The sequence below is a fragment of the Rutilus rutilus genome, assembly GCF_951802725.1.
Source record: "Rutilus rutilus genome assembly, chromosome: 12".
Taxonomy (NCBI): Eukaryota; Metazoa; Chordata; class Actinopteri; order Cypriniformes; family Leuciscidae; genus Rutilus; species Rutilus rutilus.
Window position 1 is genome coordinate 39,056,253 of NC_140217.1, and position 18,497 is coordinate 39,074,749.

General features: G+C 37.1%; 2 protein-coding genes across 5 annotated transcripts in view; one reads left to right on the top strand and one right to left on the bottom strand.

Moving 5' to 3' along the window:
* rtf2 (replication termination factor 2) overlaps window positions 1-18,497 on the top strand; it is a 45,419-nt gene that overhangs the window by 13,351 nt on the left and 13,571 nt on the right. The window contains exons 6-7 of the mRNA XM_084425432.1: window positions 17,020-17,133; window positions 17,363-17,414. Of these exons, the coding sequence (XP_084281558.1) occupies window positions 17,020-17,133; window positions 17,363-17,414 (166 nt within the window). The remainder of the gene's footprint in view (window positions 1-17,019; window positions 17,134-17,362; window positions 17,415-18,497) is intronic.
* gcnt7 (glucosaminyl (N-acetyl) transferase family member 7) lies at window positions 2,797-17,671 on the bottom strand. 4 transcript variants are annotated; one of them, XM_084425430.1, is made up of 5 exons: window positions 17,547-17,575; window positions 10,959-11,063; window positions 5,550-6,527; window positions 4,967-5,062; window positions 2,797-3,566 (listed from the first exon to the last, which is right to left on the bottom strand). In XM_084425430.1, the coding sequence occupies exons 3-5, from the start codon at window positions 6,490-6,492 to the stop codon at window positions 3,319-3,321; spliced, it is 1,287 nt and encodes a 428-aa protein (XP_084281556.1). In that variant the 5' UTR covers window positions 6,493-6,527; window positions 10,959-11,063; window positions 17,547-17,575; the 3' UTR covers window positions 2,797-3,318. The 4 variants fall into 4 exon arrangements, with proteins under 4 accessions (XP_084281556.1, XP_084281555.1, XP_084281557.1 ...); XM_084425429.1 differs by lacking the exon at window positions 10,959-11,063 and having other exon boundaries at window positions 17,547-17,671; XM_084425431.1 differs by lacking the exons at window positions 10,959-11,063; window positions 17,547-17,575 and adding an exon at window positions 9,995-10,131.

The window sequence follows — 18,497 nt, forward strand, 5'->3', positions numbered from 1 at the left end:
GGGTACCACTTTTAGCATAGCTTAGCATAGATCATTGAATCGGACATTAGGGTTGGGCGGTATTACGGTAATATCGGATACCGCGGGATCTTAAAATAGCACCGGTATCAGTTTCAATACCGTCATTACCGGCACTTATATAGCCTATAATATATATAATTTATTTATTGCCTAAAAAATGCTTATGTGTGGTTGCAGTTTGCCAATATTTCTGGTTCCAACCGAATGAGAAGGGAGAGGCGGTAAATAGGCTACGAGAGATGTAAACACCTCTAAATCAATGTCGCATCTCCGAAACAACCGTCCACTCACTGCTGCCAGGACGCATTTTGTTCTCGGGTTCATTAAATAAGCGCATTAAGTTTCGTATTTGTTAAAATATTATAATGTTATTTTTTCCATATTGTTGATTATGAAAAGTGAACAGCACAAATAAGATGGGATGCATCGGGAGTCGGACGATTTGACCACTTCAATAAATTTCGTTTTGTAAAGCTAGGCCTCTTTAAAACGAATTTCGTTTTGTATATATTTTATCTTAATTTTAAGAAATTTTTCATCAACCAATTGTCTGGATAATCATGACATGATGGGCATGCCTGGTCACTTGCATTGAAATCTCATAAATTAACCGAAACTCAGTGTAGGCTATGCCTCACAGACATGACAAATATATATAAATAAAGCTTGAAATTTCTTTAAACGAAACAATTAAAAACGAAAGAAATAGGCTACTCACTGATTAGGCTAAGTAATCCATGATGTGCATTTCTCCCTATGCGCGTTCATACGGAGATGCGATCATCAATTTCATTAAACGAAACAATTCAAAAAGAAAATAAATAGACTAGTCTACTCTCTGTAATCCATGGTGTGCATTTCTCTCTATAGCGTTCACTACGGAGATGCCGATCGTCAATTTCTTTAAACGAAACAATTCAAAACGAAAAGAAAAAGGCCACTCGCTGATTGTGTAATGATAAGCATTTCTCTCTATAGGCGCGTTCACTACAGAGATGGCGATCGTCAACTTCCATCTTTGCAGAAAAGTTTTATTAATAAAAATCAATGGACATGCGTCACCGGATTACAAAGGCACTACTTGCTTGTTGCACGCACACAGATATTATGTTGAATAATGGTGGGCTCGGGCTCGTAATAACAGTTAATGCCGTCGGCCGGACTCAGACACAACGTGCACGGGTTGGGCTTGATTTATTTATTTATTTTTTTTTTTACCCGATCTGGCATTCAGTTTCTGAATGGTGTAGGCACAAGCCAACAGTTTGGTGACGCCGTCTGAGCCCATTATGTCATAATTTTTAATTAGTCACGGTAATACCGTATACCCCGGTAAAATAGGGAGGAGGTTTGACGGTATCAAAATTCGAATACCGCCCAAGCCTATCGGACATGACCATTAGCATCTCTCTAAAAAAAAACTCTTCTGTAGTTACATCGTGTACTAAGACTTGCGATTTTCTAGGCTGATATGGCTAGGAACTATACTCTCATTCCTGCGTAATAATCAAGAAACTTTGCTGCCGTACCATGAGTGCAGCAGGCGTAATGATATGACGCAGCGCCTGAAGATAGTCCCCAGCTCTGTAACTTCCAACGTGACCGGGACTAAGTTTGTCTAACCTATTAGACCTATTTTCGGGCGCTGCGTCATATCATTACGCCTGCTGGACTCCTAGTACGGCAGCAAAGTTTCTTGATTATTACGCAGGAATGAGAGTATAGTTCCTAGCCATATCAGCCTAGAAAATCAGTCAAGTTTTAAATAGGAAAAATATCGAAACTCTTTGGTCATGTTTTTGAGAGAGATGCTAATGGTCTTGTCCGATTCAATGATCTATGCTAAGCTATGCTAAAAGTGGTACCGCCAGACCCGGAGATCGGCTGAATGGATTCGAAAACGGTAAAACTCAACTGTTTAACTCTGGGGGAGTTGTAAAATGAGCCTATTTCCAAAAAAAGTGGAGTATCCCTTTAAGGTTGACCAAGTGACCAATTATTTTATTAATTTTGAGGTTTGTTTTGGATCATCGTCCTGGTGGAAGATCCAACCACGGCCCATTATTTTTATTTCAATCCATGATGCCATGTATCTGAACAAGATGTCCAGGATCTCTGTCAGAAAAATTGGCCCACAATTTCACCAATTTCTGCTATGTACATTATATAATTTAACAGTGGGAATGCAGTACTTTTTTTTTTTTAACTCTTTGGCGAGCATTAAGACAATACAGACACTCTTCTTTTCCAGGCAGATTTGTAACATTTCCTATTGATTGGTGAACTTCTTAATTATTTCCCCTGATGAATTTTCAATGCTTTATAGCTATTTTCTTCCAGCCACTGTCTATTTTGTGAAGCTCAACAATCTTTTGCTGCACATCAGAACTATTTTCTGTGGTTTTACTTATTTTGATGGATGATTAAGAGAATTTGGCCTTTGTGTTTCCTTGTATACTCCTGTGAGAAACAGTAAGTCATGGCTAGATAAAATCATGTTCCTAGTCTGATGTGCTAAAAAGTGTAGTTATGAAGAGGAAATGATGTGCCAACAATTGTGGCCAGCGTGTATTAGAGAAAAACAAACAATACGTTTTTTTGATTATCATATTTACCAAGGGTGCCAATAATTCTGACCATGACTCTGTTTGACTAAATGTCTGACAGTGGTTGTGATGTAAATTTTAATGGCTGTATTGTGTTCCTCTTTCAGCATCGCCTAGTTTAAGTAATTTGCATTGGCTCCATGTTGTAACAGAGAATTTTCTGTCCAAGTCACTAAAGAGGCACATTTTATTAAGACCACAGTGGAGATGAAAGTGCTTGATGTATACAGCTGGGCTTTCTTCAGTTGAATGACAGCGCTAAAATATGTGAACAATGTTGAAATCATAATTTCACAATAGAGATTTCATTTCAAAGGAATTGTACAGTTTATCAAATTGAGAAACAGTGCTTTATATACAGCAGTTAATAAATAAAATAAATTACTAACGGTACGCCACAATACTCAACACTCACATAACAATCAGTGTGTTTACAACATTTAAACATCATGAGCTGCACTGCCACGTGACGTGAATATTGTCATGACACATTTACGCTCTAAAGCAAAAAATGTTTCTGTTAATCCTTCAATTCTACCATGCACAATGTGGTGATGGTAGTTTGACCTAAAGGGGAACTGACATTTTCTGGTTTTTCAGGTTTGTGAGCATGCAGAAGTTGAAAAGCCTGTAAACAGTGTGAAATTTTTCTTTCTTTGTGACTTGTCTCTGTCATTTCTGTGATGCTTGGTCAGACACAGTCCTCCGGTGTTAAAGTGAGAGTGCTGTTGCTGACTTCCACCTCTGTGGTGAGACGCCATGATGGCTGAATGGGAACAGACGCTTGCTGGAGAACTTTATGCCTGTGCCACAGTTCCAGACAATCCACGGCCTCTGGGAAGCTTGCGGTCTCAAATTTATTAGCAAACATACTATCTTTTTCGATAATCCATGGTAAATCGCCAGTCCCGAAAATGCAGATATCTCTGATGTATTGTCCTGTAGAAACAAACAGATTTTTTTTTATATCCATTCACACGAAATTGCAACCCTATGTCTACCTCAGGAAAATAAAGTCTGGTATTGGGAAGTTGGGTAACACTTTATTTTACAGTGTCCTTGTTACATGTACTTATGACAGTAAATTTTACATGCAACTAACCTTAAATTAAATCCTAATCATATGTAGTTGCTTAATATTACTCAGTACTTAAATATATAATTACACTGTAACAATGACACCTTAAAATAAAGGGTTACACTTTATTTGGTAACACTTTATTTTACAGTGTCCTTGTTACATGTATTTATCATAGTAATAACATACAATTATGCATAATTACATGCAACTAACCCTCAACCAAATCCTAATCCTAACCTAACCCTATAGTAAGTACATGTAGTTAATTAATATTACTCAGTACTTAAATGTATAATTACACTGTAACAATGACACCTTAAAATAAAGTGTAACCGGAAGTTGTCATGTTATGATGCCTGTGCAAAGGACTCAATTAGATCAGCCTGAAATAAATGTGTAGGAGAAAATTATTCTCCAATGCATCATCACCTACATAAACTTAAGCCTGCATTTAAGCGGTTAAATGCACTTGCATCACCAAATGCTTTTATGATGCAAAATTAATGTATATAAAGTTTTTACTTATGTCTTAAGGACAGGACAAAACATCTGGGGCCAGATTTACTAAACGGAGCAAATTAGCGTGAGATTGCAAACTCATAAACAGATTGCAGTGGAAAGTTCTGCGGTGGATCTACTGATGATGCACAAATTAAAGATAACAGCTGCTAATTTCCATTACAACCAACGCAGTCTACCCAAGAGCAGCGCAAATTAACTTTAAAAAGAGTAGAGGCGATGATAATAGTTGCAGGAAATCTACTAACAACATGCACGGCACATTAAAAATAACGTGGATTGCCAAACGATATGTTCGGATAACATCTTCCTCTGGCATTCAATGTAAATGAACACGAGTGGAGAAAAGTCTCTCACACGCTCTTGTTCTCTTGCGGTTTCTCCTCCTATAGCAGCATGTCAATGCCACAAATACCAGCAAATTGACTATTGCAAATCACGTTGCATGATTTATTTAAATGCTCTCCGCCCATTAATTTGCCGCCCATTAATTTGCTGTAAACTATGCATATGCAATAAGTTCAGTTGCAAAAATACCTGTCCACACCTTTTCATTCATTTTCTCACTGCATTTCTCTATTAAATCCTGACTTTTCGGGGTTTTTTAACGCCAAAGGAGGGTTTGTGCTGGCGCAAGCTGATAGTAAATCTGGAATCAGAATCGGATCGGATCGTGAGGTGCCTAAAGATCCCACCACTTGATTATAAATCCATTGTTTTAGTCAAGAAGTGTTTGTACCTTTACATCCCTGGTGTGATCTTCCTTCCTGGTCCCTCCATTTGATTGCACGAATGTTACCTTCCCATCCGCCGTCTACGTGGCTGCCAGGTGCTTCTAAAACAAACACACAAAAAAAAAAAACATGGAAGATGAGTTTTATGATTTGGAGATGATGTGCTTCTGAACAGTTTTCTGTCATCAGTATTACTTCTCATATCTTGCTTGATCACTTGCTGGAACTAACATGCATCTAAAAACCACCCAGTCTTACAATTATTGACCACACTGACACTATCACATGAGAGCAACACTTAAACTAAATTGAGCTGCGTGATGGCATTATTGTTTTTTTTTAGAGCTACTTTATGGCTGAATTAAATTTGTTTCATAACTGAAACATTTCTCAGCACTGACTGTTACACAACTGAATTGAATCAACGCTGAACTGCTTGAGCTGAATAATAGACACTATTATCTTTTTAGAGCTGCTTTACAACAGAATTTGTCTTTCTATTTGATCAAGTTTGCATCATTAGTTGGTTATTGCTGTGAAGCTGCTTTGAAGCTATTGACTTGACCTCATTTTTGCATTTTGGCTTACCCTTCACGTGGTTTAGCGTCACCCAGTAATGCTCATCTGGGCTGAAGGTGTCTCTAGACCACTCCAGCAAGTCTTTGGCCACTGGGTCGCTGAGGACAAACTCCACAAACGGTCTCGTCAAAGAGTAATAAGCGGTCCCGAAGTAAATGGTCAGATTGTGTGGAGGTGGTCCCTTCTTTGGACCTTTGGCCCTTGTTCCCACATGGTTGCCCTTTTCAACATATGAAAACACTGTCCTGTGCTTCATACTGGGTGGCTGCTTGACTCCCGGCGTCATGTTCCTGTCTTTCCATTCAGATCCTTGGATATACCGTATTAACTCCAGGTTGCTCTGGATGGGGAAGTCCTGGCCGCACAAATTTATAACTCTTCTCCATTTTATGGGAGACTTCACCAGGTCTTTCATGCAGTTGATGTCAGCCTGCAGACGGGAAAAGCCAGCATAGGTCACCTTTTCGCTGACGGACGCCAGGAAGATGTTCGGGAAGCACCCAGATAGGCTTCTGACGCTTGTCTTGTACTCTTCCAGCGCTTTATCGTCGATGTGAATGCAGTAGACGTTCTGCGGCGCGTAGATGGCTCTCAGTAGCCGCACAAACGTTTCCAGCTCTTTGTGTATCGTGATGATGAAAGCCAAAGGAAAGTCTTCCTCTTCTTTGCTCAGCGGTGCCATAATAAAGTGTAGCTCTGACTGCAGTCGAGTGCAGTTTGAGTCTGGTTTAGGCTCATAGCTGATTCTCTTACAGTCTTTTCGCTGCCATTGAAACCCAAGAGTTGCAGGTGGAAGAATATCACAGGTCTTGGAGGCTGGCAGAGATTGGCTGTTATTTGTAGGAACAGGTACATTGGATATGTTGGCTTTCAGGTAGATGGCAGAACATATTAGGACACAGATTCCAAGGCAGATGAGAAAACTGCACTTGGTGTTCTCAAGCTGGACCATAATAGTCCAACATCTGAAAAGCAGCTATAGACCTCCTAAAACAGAACAGAAGAGCAAAATAATCAGAGAAGCAATTATCTCAACAAGGGGGCAGTATTAAAACATTAATTGCAATCTATATAATTCCCTTTCCACCTAGAAAAGTAGTTCTAACTCTAAGGTTTAAACATCTGGATGGATAACGAACATTAAACTCCCAAGCAGCTTTAGAGTAGATGCGTGTTTGGGCTCTCCTCTAAGCTGTTTTGTGAATTCATGAGCAGAAGTAATTATATCATTAAGTACATGAAGAAACATCTGCAGTATTTTTGAACAGGGTGTCTTCATTACTCAGGAGCATTTTTATCTCTCATGATGACGCATAGTGATAAAATATCTCAGTGAGAGGACGAACATCTTCTCCCCTTGGATATAACTCTCTTGTGTCACTCCTTTCTAAGCACAGAAACCCTCGGGGTTCGTTTTAATAGCGCCCCAGAGAGCTGCGTTCACCACGAGGTCTGGTAAAGGTCCCAGTTGCTGGACACAAAGGAGCTGTGGATATCAGTTTTGTCTTGGTAATGTAAGTTGTTTAATGAACCCGCGGGGGGGGGCTTGTATAGCACGCTGACATGGTCCATTGGCACATTAAAGAATGAAAAGCACACACTGTTCTATCAGCGTCATGTAGTGTTTAGAAGTTTAAGATATGGCTATGACTGTCAAAATCAGTTCTAGTTTGAAGCCATCCAGCGGATTGAAAAAATGGTTTTAAGAACATATTTTCGATGATAGCACTGTATGACGCAACATTTCTTTAGAAGGTGTGACTGTGCTCACCATAGCTGCATTTATTTGATTAAAAAATACAGTAATATACAGTGCAATGCATAAGTTAATACACCCATGCTAAAGTTGACTAAAAAGAGGAATAAAAAATCATATTTTGGAAATTGAACTTAATGCCTTAATTTAAAAAATTAGGAAAAATCCAACCTTTAAGGACACCAATTTTCTTTGTGAATGAATAATGTATCGTAAATAAATAAATGTTCTTCCTTAAAATACTATGTTAAATTCCCATAGAGGCAGGCAGATTTTTATTTTTAAAGGCCAGTTACTTCATGGATCCAGGATACTATGCATCCTGATAAAGTTCCCTTGGCCTTTGGAATTAAAATAGCCCCACATCATCACATAGCCTTCACCATACCTAGAGATTGGCATGGTTTTATTTCAGTTAGCCTAAAATCTAGTTTGATTTGCATTGCTCTCAATGGGAATTTAACATAGGGGTGTACTAACTTATGCACCATGTATTTTAAGGAAGAACATTTATTTATGTACGATACATTATTCATTCACAAAGAAAATTGGTGTCCTTAAAGGTTGGATTTTTCCTAATTTTTTAAATTAAGGCATTAAGTTCAATTTCCAAAATATGATTTTTTATTCCTCTTTTTAGTCAACTTTAGCATGGGTATATTAACTTATGCATTGCACTGTATGTGAAATAATATAATTTAAAACGACTGTTTTCTATTTGAAAATACAGTAAAATGTGATTTATTGCTGTCTTGCAAAGTTGAATTTTCATCATTATTACTCCAGTCATGATCCTTCAGAAATCATTCTAATATGATGATATCTTTTGACCGATAGTGAACGTCACAATATAGTAAGGGTGTTTTGTTTGCGATGAACAAAATAACAAATCAAAGATTGGAGATGAAGGGATGAGGGATGAAGCGACAGACCATTGTGATCACACTTTAATCAACTATTTTATCAATACATTTTATTATTGAAGGATTAACTAATTGTTCTGCACAGAATGCTTATTAATGCTTGCTGTTTCTCATTGTGTAGAGTGTGTCAAATCAGCAAAAACATCCGAATTGCAGGAAGGATGCAGTGGGTTTTGGCTGATGTTGTCACGTGGATTTTTGAGGGTTAAGAATTGAGAACACCACTAGTTGATGTTTGTTATTTTTTTTTTTTTTTTTTTTTTTTTTTTTTTTGTAATAGTTGCTCAGTAAATTGAAACATCTAAAGCAAATGTTTATAGTTTCAAAAGTAAGCCATTTTATATCTCGGAATGATTAATTAAGGCAATGTTTAGATGAAACATGAACTTGAACTATAAACTCGTACCCAGCAAAATGAACTTAGTACTGTATGTATGTTTCAGGCACTTTGAATTAGTGTTGGTACGATACTGGAATTGCCTAATTCGATACGATACCTTGAAAAATATTGATATTTGTTACCATTTTTAATACCACTGGAAAAACTGTCATATATACCGACATGCAGATCTCTAAATGTTTTGATAATTTGGGTAATTTTGTTCTAATAGCTTACACACCACACAGGGAAGCTTTATTTGAATCGGTGACTTACATTTACCAAAAAAGACAAGTAAGCAGTCAGTAATAAAATTAGAACAAATAGCAAATGATAGCGCAAATAAATACAATAGAATAAAGAGACAAGATAAGTAAACATGGCTTTAAGTTTTTTCAGGTGGGTCTGACCGTATCGTATATTCAGGTAAGAAATACTACAGAAATGAAAGGAATCAAATAGTTTAGGAAGTTACACAACATGCGATTTAGTTTGCAACTATTTACGTTCCAGAACTGACTGTATGTACCTGAATGCCCAGCAAGACAGGCATTTTTTTATGTGTTTGACCACAATACGCCACGAAAAAGAAGTACATTTTGTTCTCACAGTACCACTTATATAGATCAGTGGTGCGCGCACGAAACTTGCGTGAATGACTAAAACGATGCACAATGCAAGCACTATTAAACCGTAGCGAATGAGCCGAACGAGAGAGGATGTTAGAGCAGGCTGGTGTGTGTCGATTTGCCATCGGAGAGCGAGAATGCACAGCTGGTATCAGTGTATCGATACTACAGAAAAGGACTACTGGAATTGTTTCAGATATACATGTCAAAATATTTATATTATTGACAACACTTTGAAAAGAAAAACACCTGGTGCTGTGCTAGATTTTTATTGGTAATGCAGTCAGTCTCTTGCTTTGTGTTGAAACATGATTCATTTTTCTAGCTGTCTGAGTAGTTGTTAGATTGTAAAGCACCTGCTAAATTTACAAAAGTTAATGTACAATCAAAGATCAGCAGAATGGTAACTTCATGCAGATGGAAAGACATTATGCTTCAACAGGTTTTCGGTTTGTCGTTTTACTAATAGCCAGCCTTTAAATGCAGATTAACATTTTTATGTATTTTTATATATCAAATTAAATGCCAGATTTTTTTTTTTTTTTTCTTAGATTTATTTGTAGTTACAAGGAAAACAAAACCTCCACACAGTCTCTCTTCTACATGTTTTGGTTTTCTGAAACATAAGCAAGTGTTTTTAGACACAGCCCAACAAATCCATGATTCAGTGAACCCTACCTTTTAGCTCAAGCCGTATCCACTCCTGTTAATGGGAAATGTGATTAAGCAGTCACAGATGTACTCGGGGACGCCGACTTCCACATTACCTCTATCTAACGTGCTCCACCTTGATTAGAAATCCACATGTAAGCAGTTACTGTCAGTGCCATCTGCCTTTCTGAGAGGAAATGGCTTCGGGTGTGAGCCGCTGTTGTTATGATGTCGACACTGTCCTCCCACGACTGTGTGCTTTGGCTGCTCGGTAACACTCCCCGTGAGAGGAGAGGAGGAGCGTAAGGAGGTGAAAAATGGTTGGAGGTGAAAAATGGTTGGTCCAGCTCAAGCCGTAATTTGCACCTCTTTTGGTCTTTAACACTCCCACGTTTCTTTTCTCAGAAGAATGCTTGTAACGGTAATGGCAGTGTAATATTAACAATGTCTAACCCATTCTGTAACCTGTTGTGTTGAGCAGAACTGGTTTATCCACGTCCAACTTTACGTGGATTCAGGCTTGCCAAGTTGCCAAGTGAACGGCTTTGGGGGATTAAGTTGCTAATTGGTTTGATTCATGCATAAAATTTAAATTCTGTCAGTATTTTAGTCATTTATTTAACCTTTATTTAACCAGGAGGTGAACTTAAAATATCTTTTACAGGAGTGTCCTGGTCAAGATAGGCGGCCCGGTTATCTAAATACGCATATAACAATAAAACAGTACAACACTCAATAAGATATCATTGAAGTGCAATCTTTGATCTTTGAATGTGAACATTGACTGTCAAGCTTTAAAAAAAAAAAAAAAAAAAAGCCCTGTAAAAATATCCCATACAACTACTTCAGCTGTCCCTATGAATTAGCTTTGTGTAAATTAAAGACCAAAATGTACATTATCGCAAAACAATTTGGAATAATGTGCATTGACTAAATTGACTACGATATGATCAGGAAAAAAGTGAAATCAACATGAAACTGACCATTTAAAGCATTAGCCAGTTTAGTTTTAAAGCATCACCCAGATTTAGTATTTGTTTAGCAGATGTGTTGCAGATTTGTTTCTCTCTCCGTTTTTACCTTCATACTTTTCATCTCCGTTTGCTCTGTCCGCCTCCTGTTCTCTTTGCCAGGCACTTGGTTTTCAGATAAATATGATAGCATTACCTCCTTGTTTTTTCCCACCTGAGCTCAGAGAGAGAGAAGAGATGTGACCTGTTGTGAGCCCAAGAGCCGACAGCCAGTGTTTGCTGATCAGCGAGAGAGATTAGCGCTTTTGTGTTTGCCAGAACTGCTTGTGTGCAAGACAATGGCTGCTGCTGAATTCCTCACATTATTCATGAGTGTGTGTGTGTGTGTGTGTGTGTGTTTGGCTTTCAGTGAACTTAGTCATTGGTGAAACATTTTTTTCTGTTTTTCAGGCATAGCAGGTATTACCTGCTTTGTACGACATTTTAACATCTGCTTTTTGACCCATTTTGTGACTAGAGTTGGGAATGTAATATCAACTCCAATTCTGTAATCTTACTTAGTCAGGAATTATTGATCTTATCGATTCCTTTGTGTGCATTTTAAAACCAGTCAAGCGCAAGAAGACTCGTGCGCTGTTTTCTGTCACATCCAAAACGTGCGCACAGAAAGCCGCCTCTCATACTGAATAGCACGGGATACCGAACTGAGTTCTCTTACTGTGTGTCGGAGGATCAGCTCTCTTCCACTGTAATAAAGTTAAATGCCTTGCCAAAAGAGTTTGGCAAGGCATTTAATTTTATTACAGTGGAAGGGAGTGGAGGATCAGGCTCTATTTAAGTTCTATGCCCTCAGCCCTAGTGCCAAAAATAGCTATTAAGAACTCAGGATTAATAGGAATTACATAGATATTATTATTATTATAGGACAAAACGTGAGCTGTTGTGGCGGGTGAATGCGAACACCTACTACATGCAGAACTAACGTTGGGATAAATCTTAGCTAGTTTTGAGTTTGTCTTTAGAGTATCTTGAATTAGATTAGACTCTGTCTTGCACAATTTGAATTTGCTCAGCGAGTGACTCTGGCGTCGAGTAATGATGCTCATTAACTATGCCCTTGTAGCCGAGCTACACCAATCACATCGGTGTATCTGATATAGGCGGGCCAGAGGCGAGATGACGACAGCGCTGCGACGTCGAAGTCATTAGTAAACATTGCAAGATGGCTATGGATGAACACCAGTTGTTTGAAACTGCTTTGGCCGCTACAATGAACGAGTTAGACTTGGGTTTTTATCTAAAAGAGGAACAGAAGACGGCGCTCGAATTGTTCCTTTGCAGTTTTGCCGACCGGATACGGCGAGAGTCTAATCTACCAGTTAGCTCCGCTGGTAGCTAAGCGTATGAGGCTCTGGATACGTCACCCCCGTGTATTGATTGGTCGTAGTGTTATCCAATTGCATGCAGTGAGATTTTCAAATGCATGCTTGGTGCCGCCCCTCGAGTTGGGCGAGTTTCATTACTCAATGCCAGACCCTTAATCTTTCGGATTTGGGTCTGGATTTCCAGGCTAGCATTCTCTCTCTGTAAAGTCTATGCCCAAATCACTCTGTCAGGCCCTTCGAATACCATCTAAATTTGGTGGATCTATAGAGGATATAATAGAGCATGTACATGAAATAAGCCCCTTTCTGTTTGGCTTTAAATCAAGCAACGTTTCAGTGGGCGAGGAAGGGAGTAGCCCTGGAATGGAGTTAAATCCTTTCTTTATAAAGCTTCTGATTTGCAAAAAAAAAAAAAGGGATCTTGGCAAAGCAAAACGACATTCAAGATCTTCAAAAGAGCTAGTGTTATTAAAAATAATAACCTTTCAAAAGCCTGATCCCATTCTCTTCCCAAACACGGAATCAACATAGGATGGAGGAAATAAGCAGTAGGGCCCAAAATAGAGGCTGAATGCAAGCCAAAATGCTTCCTAAACTGAGACACATTTTTATAGTGTGTGCAACTACTGGATTTTGAGATCTTATATATGTATGTGTTTGCTATCAAAGGGAGTGAAGTGCAAACTAATTATCGAAGACCAAATTTACTACATGTTTGTTCTCCTTGCACCCACAGTTGGAGTACTTTGTGGGTCTAGGTCAGTCACCCAGTATATCATTTTCTGAACAGTACTTGCACAATAATAACATAAGAAATTAGGAAATGCCATCCGCCATCATATTTTGAAAGATATTGATCAGAAAAGGCCTTTCTGATACAAGAGGTTTTATTATCCCAAAGAAACTCTTTCTTATAAAAGTAGGAATATTTGAAAAATAAGTACAGTAAGCATGGCAAAACTGACATTTTAACTAGATTAACACGGTAAAGACAAAGGTAAACTGGACCACTTCATTAAATCATATTTACAACGACCTAAGAGCGGGCAAAAGTTAGCTTTGAACAAATCAGTAAATGATTGTGTGTGACTTGTATACCCAAGTACTTAAAACCCTCATGTACCACTCTAAACGGGATAGAGGAATAATCTATGCGGAGAGACGGACTGGGAATAAATCACTTTTATGCATGTTGAGCTTATAGCTTGAGAATTCCAAGCTCCTCTAAAATTTAGATAATATGGGCTACTGATGGATCTGGATTAGAGACATATAGCAAAATATAATTTGTATATAATGAAATTTAAAGCTCAATCCCATTCCGAGTAAAGCTACCAGACTGACAAAGTGCTACGGCCAAGGGTTTAATCGAAATTGCAAATAACAAAGGGGAGAAAAACACCTGTCTGGTGACTCTCTGCAAAGGGAAATACTCAGAATATGTATAATTTGTGCACACAGAAGCTACTGGGGAAGCATTTAACAACCTAATTTAAGAATTGAAGTCTTCTGAAAAGCCAAACTGTTTAAGAGTGGTCCTCTCTACCCTGTCAAATGCCTATTTAGCATGGAGAGCGATTATAACTTCATGTTCATCTGGCTGAGTATTTGTTTATATAACATTATAAAGACGATGCAAATGATTAAAAGTGTTACGACTATGAATAAATGCCATTTGATCACTTTATTAACCAATAAGTCCTTGCAATGAGTTTAGAGCCCGTTCTTCCAACTATGATTTAAAGTCGACATTGAAAATGAAAGTGAAAATGACCTGTAAGACTGACAAAGGGTAGGATCTTTTTTATCTTTTCGAAGAAAAGAAAGTGAAGCGTGTGTGAGTGTTGGAGGAAAGCATCCACTAGCAAAGGATTCATTATAAACTGCCACAAGAAGAGGACCCTGTCAAATCGAGAACTTGTCTTTTAACAACCTTTTTTCTTCATATTAGGTATTCAGTTTGAAGATGCAGTCTCTTTATATAAGTCAGGTCTGGTATATGGCCATACGGCTGTGCTGCTCATTGCATCTGAAGTATCTTTGAGCTTCATGGTTATTTGTTCTTTAGAATAAGAAAAGAAAGATATTAATTTGCCATGTAAATATGCTTTCAATGCTTCCCATAATATAGACCTTGAAACAACATCAGGCAAATTGTTAATTTGTAGGTAAAACTCTCTCTCTTTATTTAGATACAGCGGGGGAAATAAGTATTGAACACGTCATCATTTTTCTCAGTAAATATATTTCCAAAGGTGCTATTGACATGAAATTGTCACCAGATGTTGGTAACAACCCAAGTAAGCCATACATACAAAGAAACAAACAAAAATAAGTTCAGAAATTAAGTTATGTGTAATAATGTGAAATGATAATGTGAAAAAGTATTGAACACATGAAGAAAGGGAGGCGCAAAAAGGCATGGAAAGCCAAGACAACTGCTGAAAACTTACAGTAATTAAAAAGCAATCCAGCCCCCTGTCAGTGGAAATTAATAACAGCTGGTTCAGACCCAAATGATGGCCTACAAAAAGGTCTCATTGCCAAGGTGTCACACAAGACACATCTCATGATGGGTAAAAGCAAAGAGCTGTCTCAAGACCTTTCACAACCTAATTGTTGCAAAACATAATGATGGCATTGGTTATAGGCGCCATTCTAAGCTTCTGAATGGTCCAGTGAGCACTTTTGGGGCCATAATACGGAAGTGGAAAGACAATAATTTCACCATAAATTTGCCTCGACCAGTGCTCCTCGCAAGATTTCTGATAGAGGAGTGAAAAGAATAATCAGAAGAGTTGTCCAAGACGCTGTAAAACAGGTTTTAATGGTAGGGTTATTTTAGTGGGAAAGAATATACAGTTTGTACAGTATAAAAATCATTGTCTATGGAAAGTCCCCATAAAATATGAAAACAACGTGTGTGTGTGTGTGTGTGTCAGCAATTACAGCGATGTGCGTGAGAAAGCTTGAGAAATGCATACCTAGAATGTCAGTCAAACTTTAAAATGCCTTGTATTAATTACTGTCAGAATGCACATGTTCTGTGGGACATGTTTAAGGAAGCTGTTACATATAAAGCTTATTTAAAGAAAGTCTTGCAGGCCTAAAGAAATAATATAATATAGGCTGAGGAAGATTCCTCTCATGGAAAACCTGGAAATATCAAGTATCTCATTTTGAAATATAACTTCAAATATGTCACACTGTGAAAAATTAAATGATGACAACGTGTTTTTACATTGACTTTAACTCATCACAATAAGTTAAGGTCATGAGTACTCCCCAAAAATGATACTCGAGTAAAGTACAGATCCCTCAAAATTGTACTTAAGTACTGTACTCAAGTAAATGTACTCCGTTACTGTCCGGCTCTGATCATAATAAACAACATAAGTGCATTGATGCAGATTAACATAAACTAAAAACTTACAGGACCAAATGCCCAGTTGCTTTTTCAAATGCACTTTATAAGCGACTCAAACTCAGTGCTTTCAGATGGAACAGCATTTACTACTGATCACAGAGCCGTGCTTCACTGACAAGCTGCACATAAGAAATAATCGCACTAAGCCAAATCAGTTTAAGTTTTATTTTACATTTGAATACAGTTACAGAAAATCTTAAAACACTGTTTGTTTCAATCATATCTTTGTTCAGTTGTATTTATTTGTGAGATTGCTAATATGTTTATTTGTTCTTTTTTTAATTACGGAGTGTTTACGTGTCTCTAATAATGCTCGAAGTTATTTTTTCTATGGTATTTTTAAACATATTCAGCTACAATGAAATGTTTTTCTAGAAGACTTAGAATAAATGTGAATGATATCTTATTATTATTTTTAATATTAATATATTATATATTATATATATAGGTATTTTTTTACCTTATTGGAATCGAAATTAGGAATCGATAAGAATCGAAATCAATAAGCAGAATCGCATTCGGAATTGTTAATATTCAAACGAGACCCAGCCTTATTTGTGACTTATTATTATTATTATTATTATTATTATTATTATTACATTTTGGTGACTTCAGAATTCATATACTTCCATTATATAATATTTTGATGACTTGTGCTACTAGTGTGGAAAATAATTAAGTCTGAGTAGATATGTCCAAAAGATTGACTAGTTGTGTGTGTATTTTCACCAAATTACATAGGATCATCTTATTTCCTTCAGGAGAGGTTTGTTTTATAGTAGTTATCAATGTTTGTGTGCCAGTAACTTTGGGCAATTTGAGACAAATAGGTTATGTCATCTTCCAGTAAAGCTGTATTATCTATTGCTTAGATCTTATGCCAGGTTTGATTGCTCTATAATTTCTACTGTTTTAAAATGCAATGCAAATCCCTTCTGATACAATTGATTTTTCTTCTCTCCAAGACAGTGCCATGAATATATTTCCATGTGTAAATAGCATAACTTTGAATGAATCATACGCCTCGTTTAGTCTCGTACAACATTTTAGCAAAGTTTGAGCCCAGTGGTAAAGGTTGCTCATGCCTCAAGTCAATAATTATGTCATTATTTGTACAATTTTTCTACAGTGTGCTAATAACTGACTAGTCAAACCTTAACACACAAGCACTTTAGTTGTATCAGAGAACACCGTGATCTCAGTGGTTGATTGAAACTGATTGAGGTAAACCATGGTATTTTATTTTGTTTTTATTTTTATTTTATTTTGTGTGCCAAAAACAGTTGTTTATTTAAATAATTACATTTGTCATTCATTTAAACTTTCATGTTCTTGTGTTTTTTTTGTTTTTTTTATAGTGTGGAGATCCTTTCCAAGAAGACGACCTTGTGGTTCTGAATGGGACTAAAGAGGAAGTGGAGAAGCTGCAGAAGGCCATGGAGGAGCGCCGAACAAAGGCTAAAACTGCGAAAGTAAACTGATGCTTTGCTGGTGTAGAATTACTGTGTTGTTTGGGATGTGCTTGATGGGAAATGAGATTTAAAAACCACCATTAATGCAAACCCATATCCGTAATCTAATTCACTGAGAGCAGAGGAAATGAAACTGCTAAACCGACTGAACGAGCACAAAACATTCACTTCATTTTTAAAAGCACTGTTTTTGTGTTAAAAACTATTCTTATTTTTTCTTACTTTGCAGAAATCAAAGAAGAGCAAAGATGCTAAAGTCTCCAAGAAGCAGGATTCAGCAGGTACAGTAACACATACGGTTTGCATTATAAATCACGGTAAAGTTCTGACTTTCTGATCAGTATTTCTTGTACAAATGAATTCAAATTAAAGGAAAAGTTCACTCGAATGAAAATTTGGTATCATTTACTCACCCGTTTCTTATTCCATGCTTTGATTATTTGTCAGTGAATAGAAGAAAGAAATTAAAACGTGTTCCACCTGAGAGTTCGAACCTCTTTTGTCAAGTTACGAGACTTGCAAGATTCGATTCCACAACATTTCTGTGATGTAATATATTGAGCAATACAATTCTAAAGTTGCATGCTACATGCATGAATGAATTTTAAAGCTCAGGAATTTTAGAGGAAGATTTTGAGCAGATAACTTTCATCTGTTCCTCACACAAAACTTATCATTTGGCTTCAGAAGACTTTTGTGCACAATATACAAAAATCCACTTTAGTTCTGCCTAAAATCTCAGTTTTGTTGTTAGAGCTGTTAAGTTTTCTCTGAATGTTTAGTTATGCATTACAGAGATAATTCCAGTGGGTGAGTTTCTCTCTTTGTAAACAGCCTCTTTCCCTTGTTGGAAAGTTGTATTGGGTTTACCGGCTTTACTGGCATTGTATCATCAAGACAGCTGTGTTGAAAGATCGAAAGTAATTCAGACAAGCTTAGTCTCGTGTTAACACATACTCTACTGTTCAAAAATGTGGGCGCAGTAAGGTTTTTTTTCTTTTGAAATAAATGTATATTTTTTTTATTCAACAAGGATGCATTAAATTGATCAAAAGTGACAGTAAAGGTGTTTATAATGTTACAAAAGATTTCTATTTCAAATGCTGCTCCTTTGATCAAAGAAAACAAATGATTATGGTTTCAAAAAAAAAAAAAAAAAAAAGGATCATGGTTTCCACAAAAATATAAACTGTTCTCAACATTGAGCATCAGTTCAGCATATTAGAATGATTTCTGAAGGATCATGTGACACTGATGCTGAAAATTCAGCTTTGATCACAGGAATCAATTGTATTTTATTATACGTTCTCATAGAAAACGGTTATTTTAAGTCGAGATAATTCACAATGTTAATTTTTTTTCCT

Coding starts and splice junctions, on each gene's coding strand:
- gcnt7 (XM_084425429.1), bottom strand. CDS start 6,492: ATGGTCCAGCTTGAGAACACCAAGTGCAGTTTTCTCATCTGCCTTGGA. Junction 5,063..5,549: donor GACGCTAAACCACGTGAAGG/GTAAGCCAAAAT, acceptor TGTTTGTTTTAG/AAGCACCTGGCAGCCACGTA. Junction 3,567..4,966: donor ATCACACCAGGGATGTAAAG/GTACAAACACTT, acceptor TTGTTTCTACAG/GACAATACATCAGAGATATC.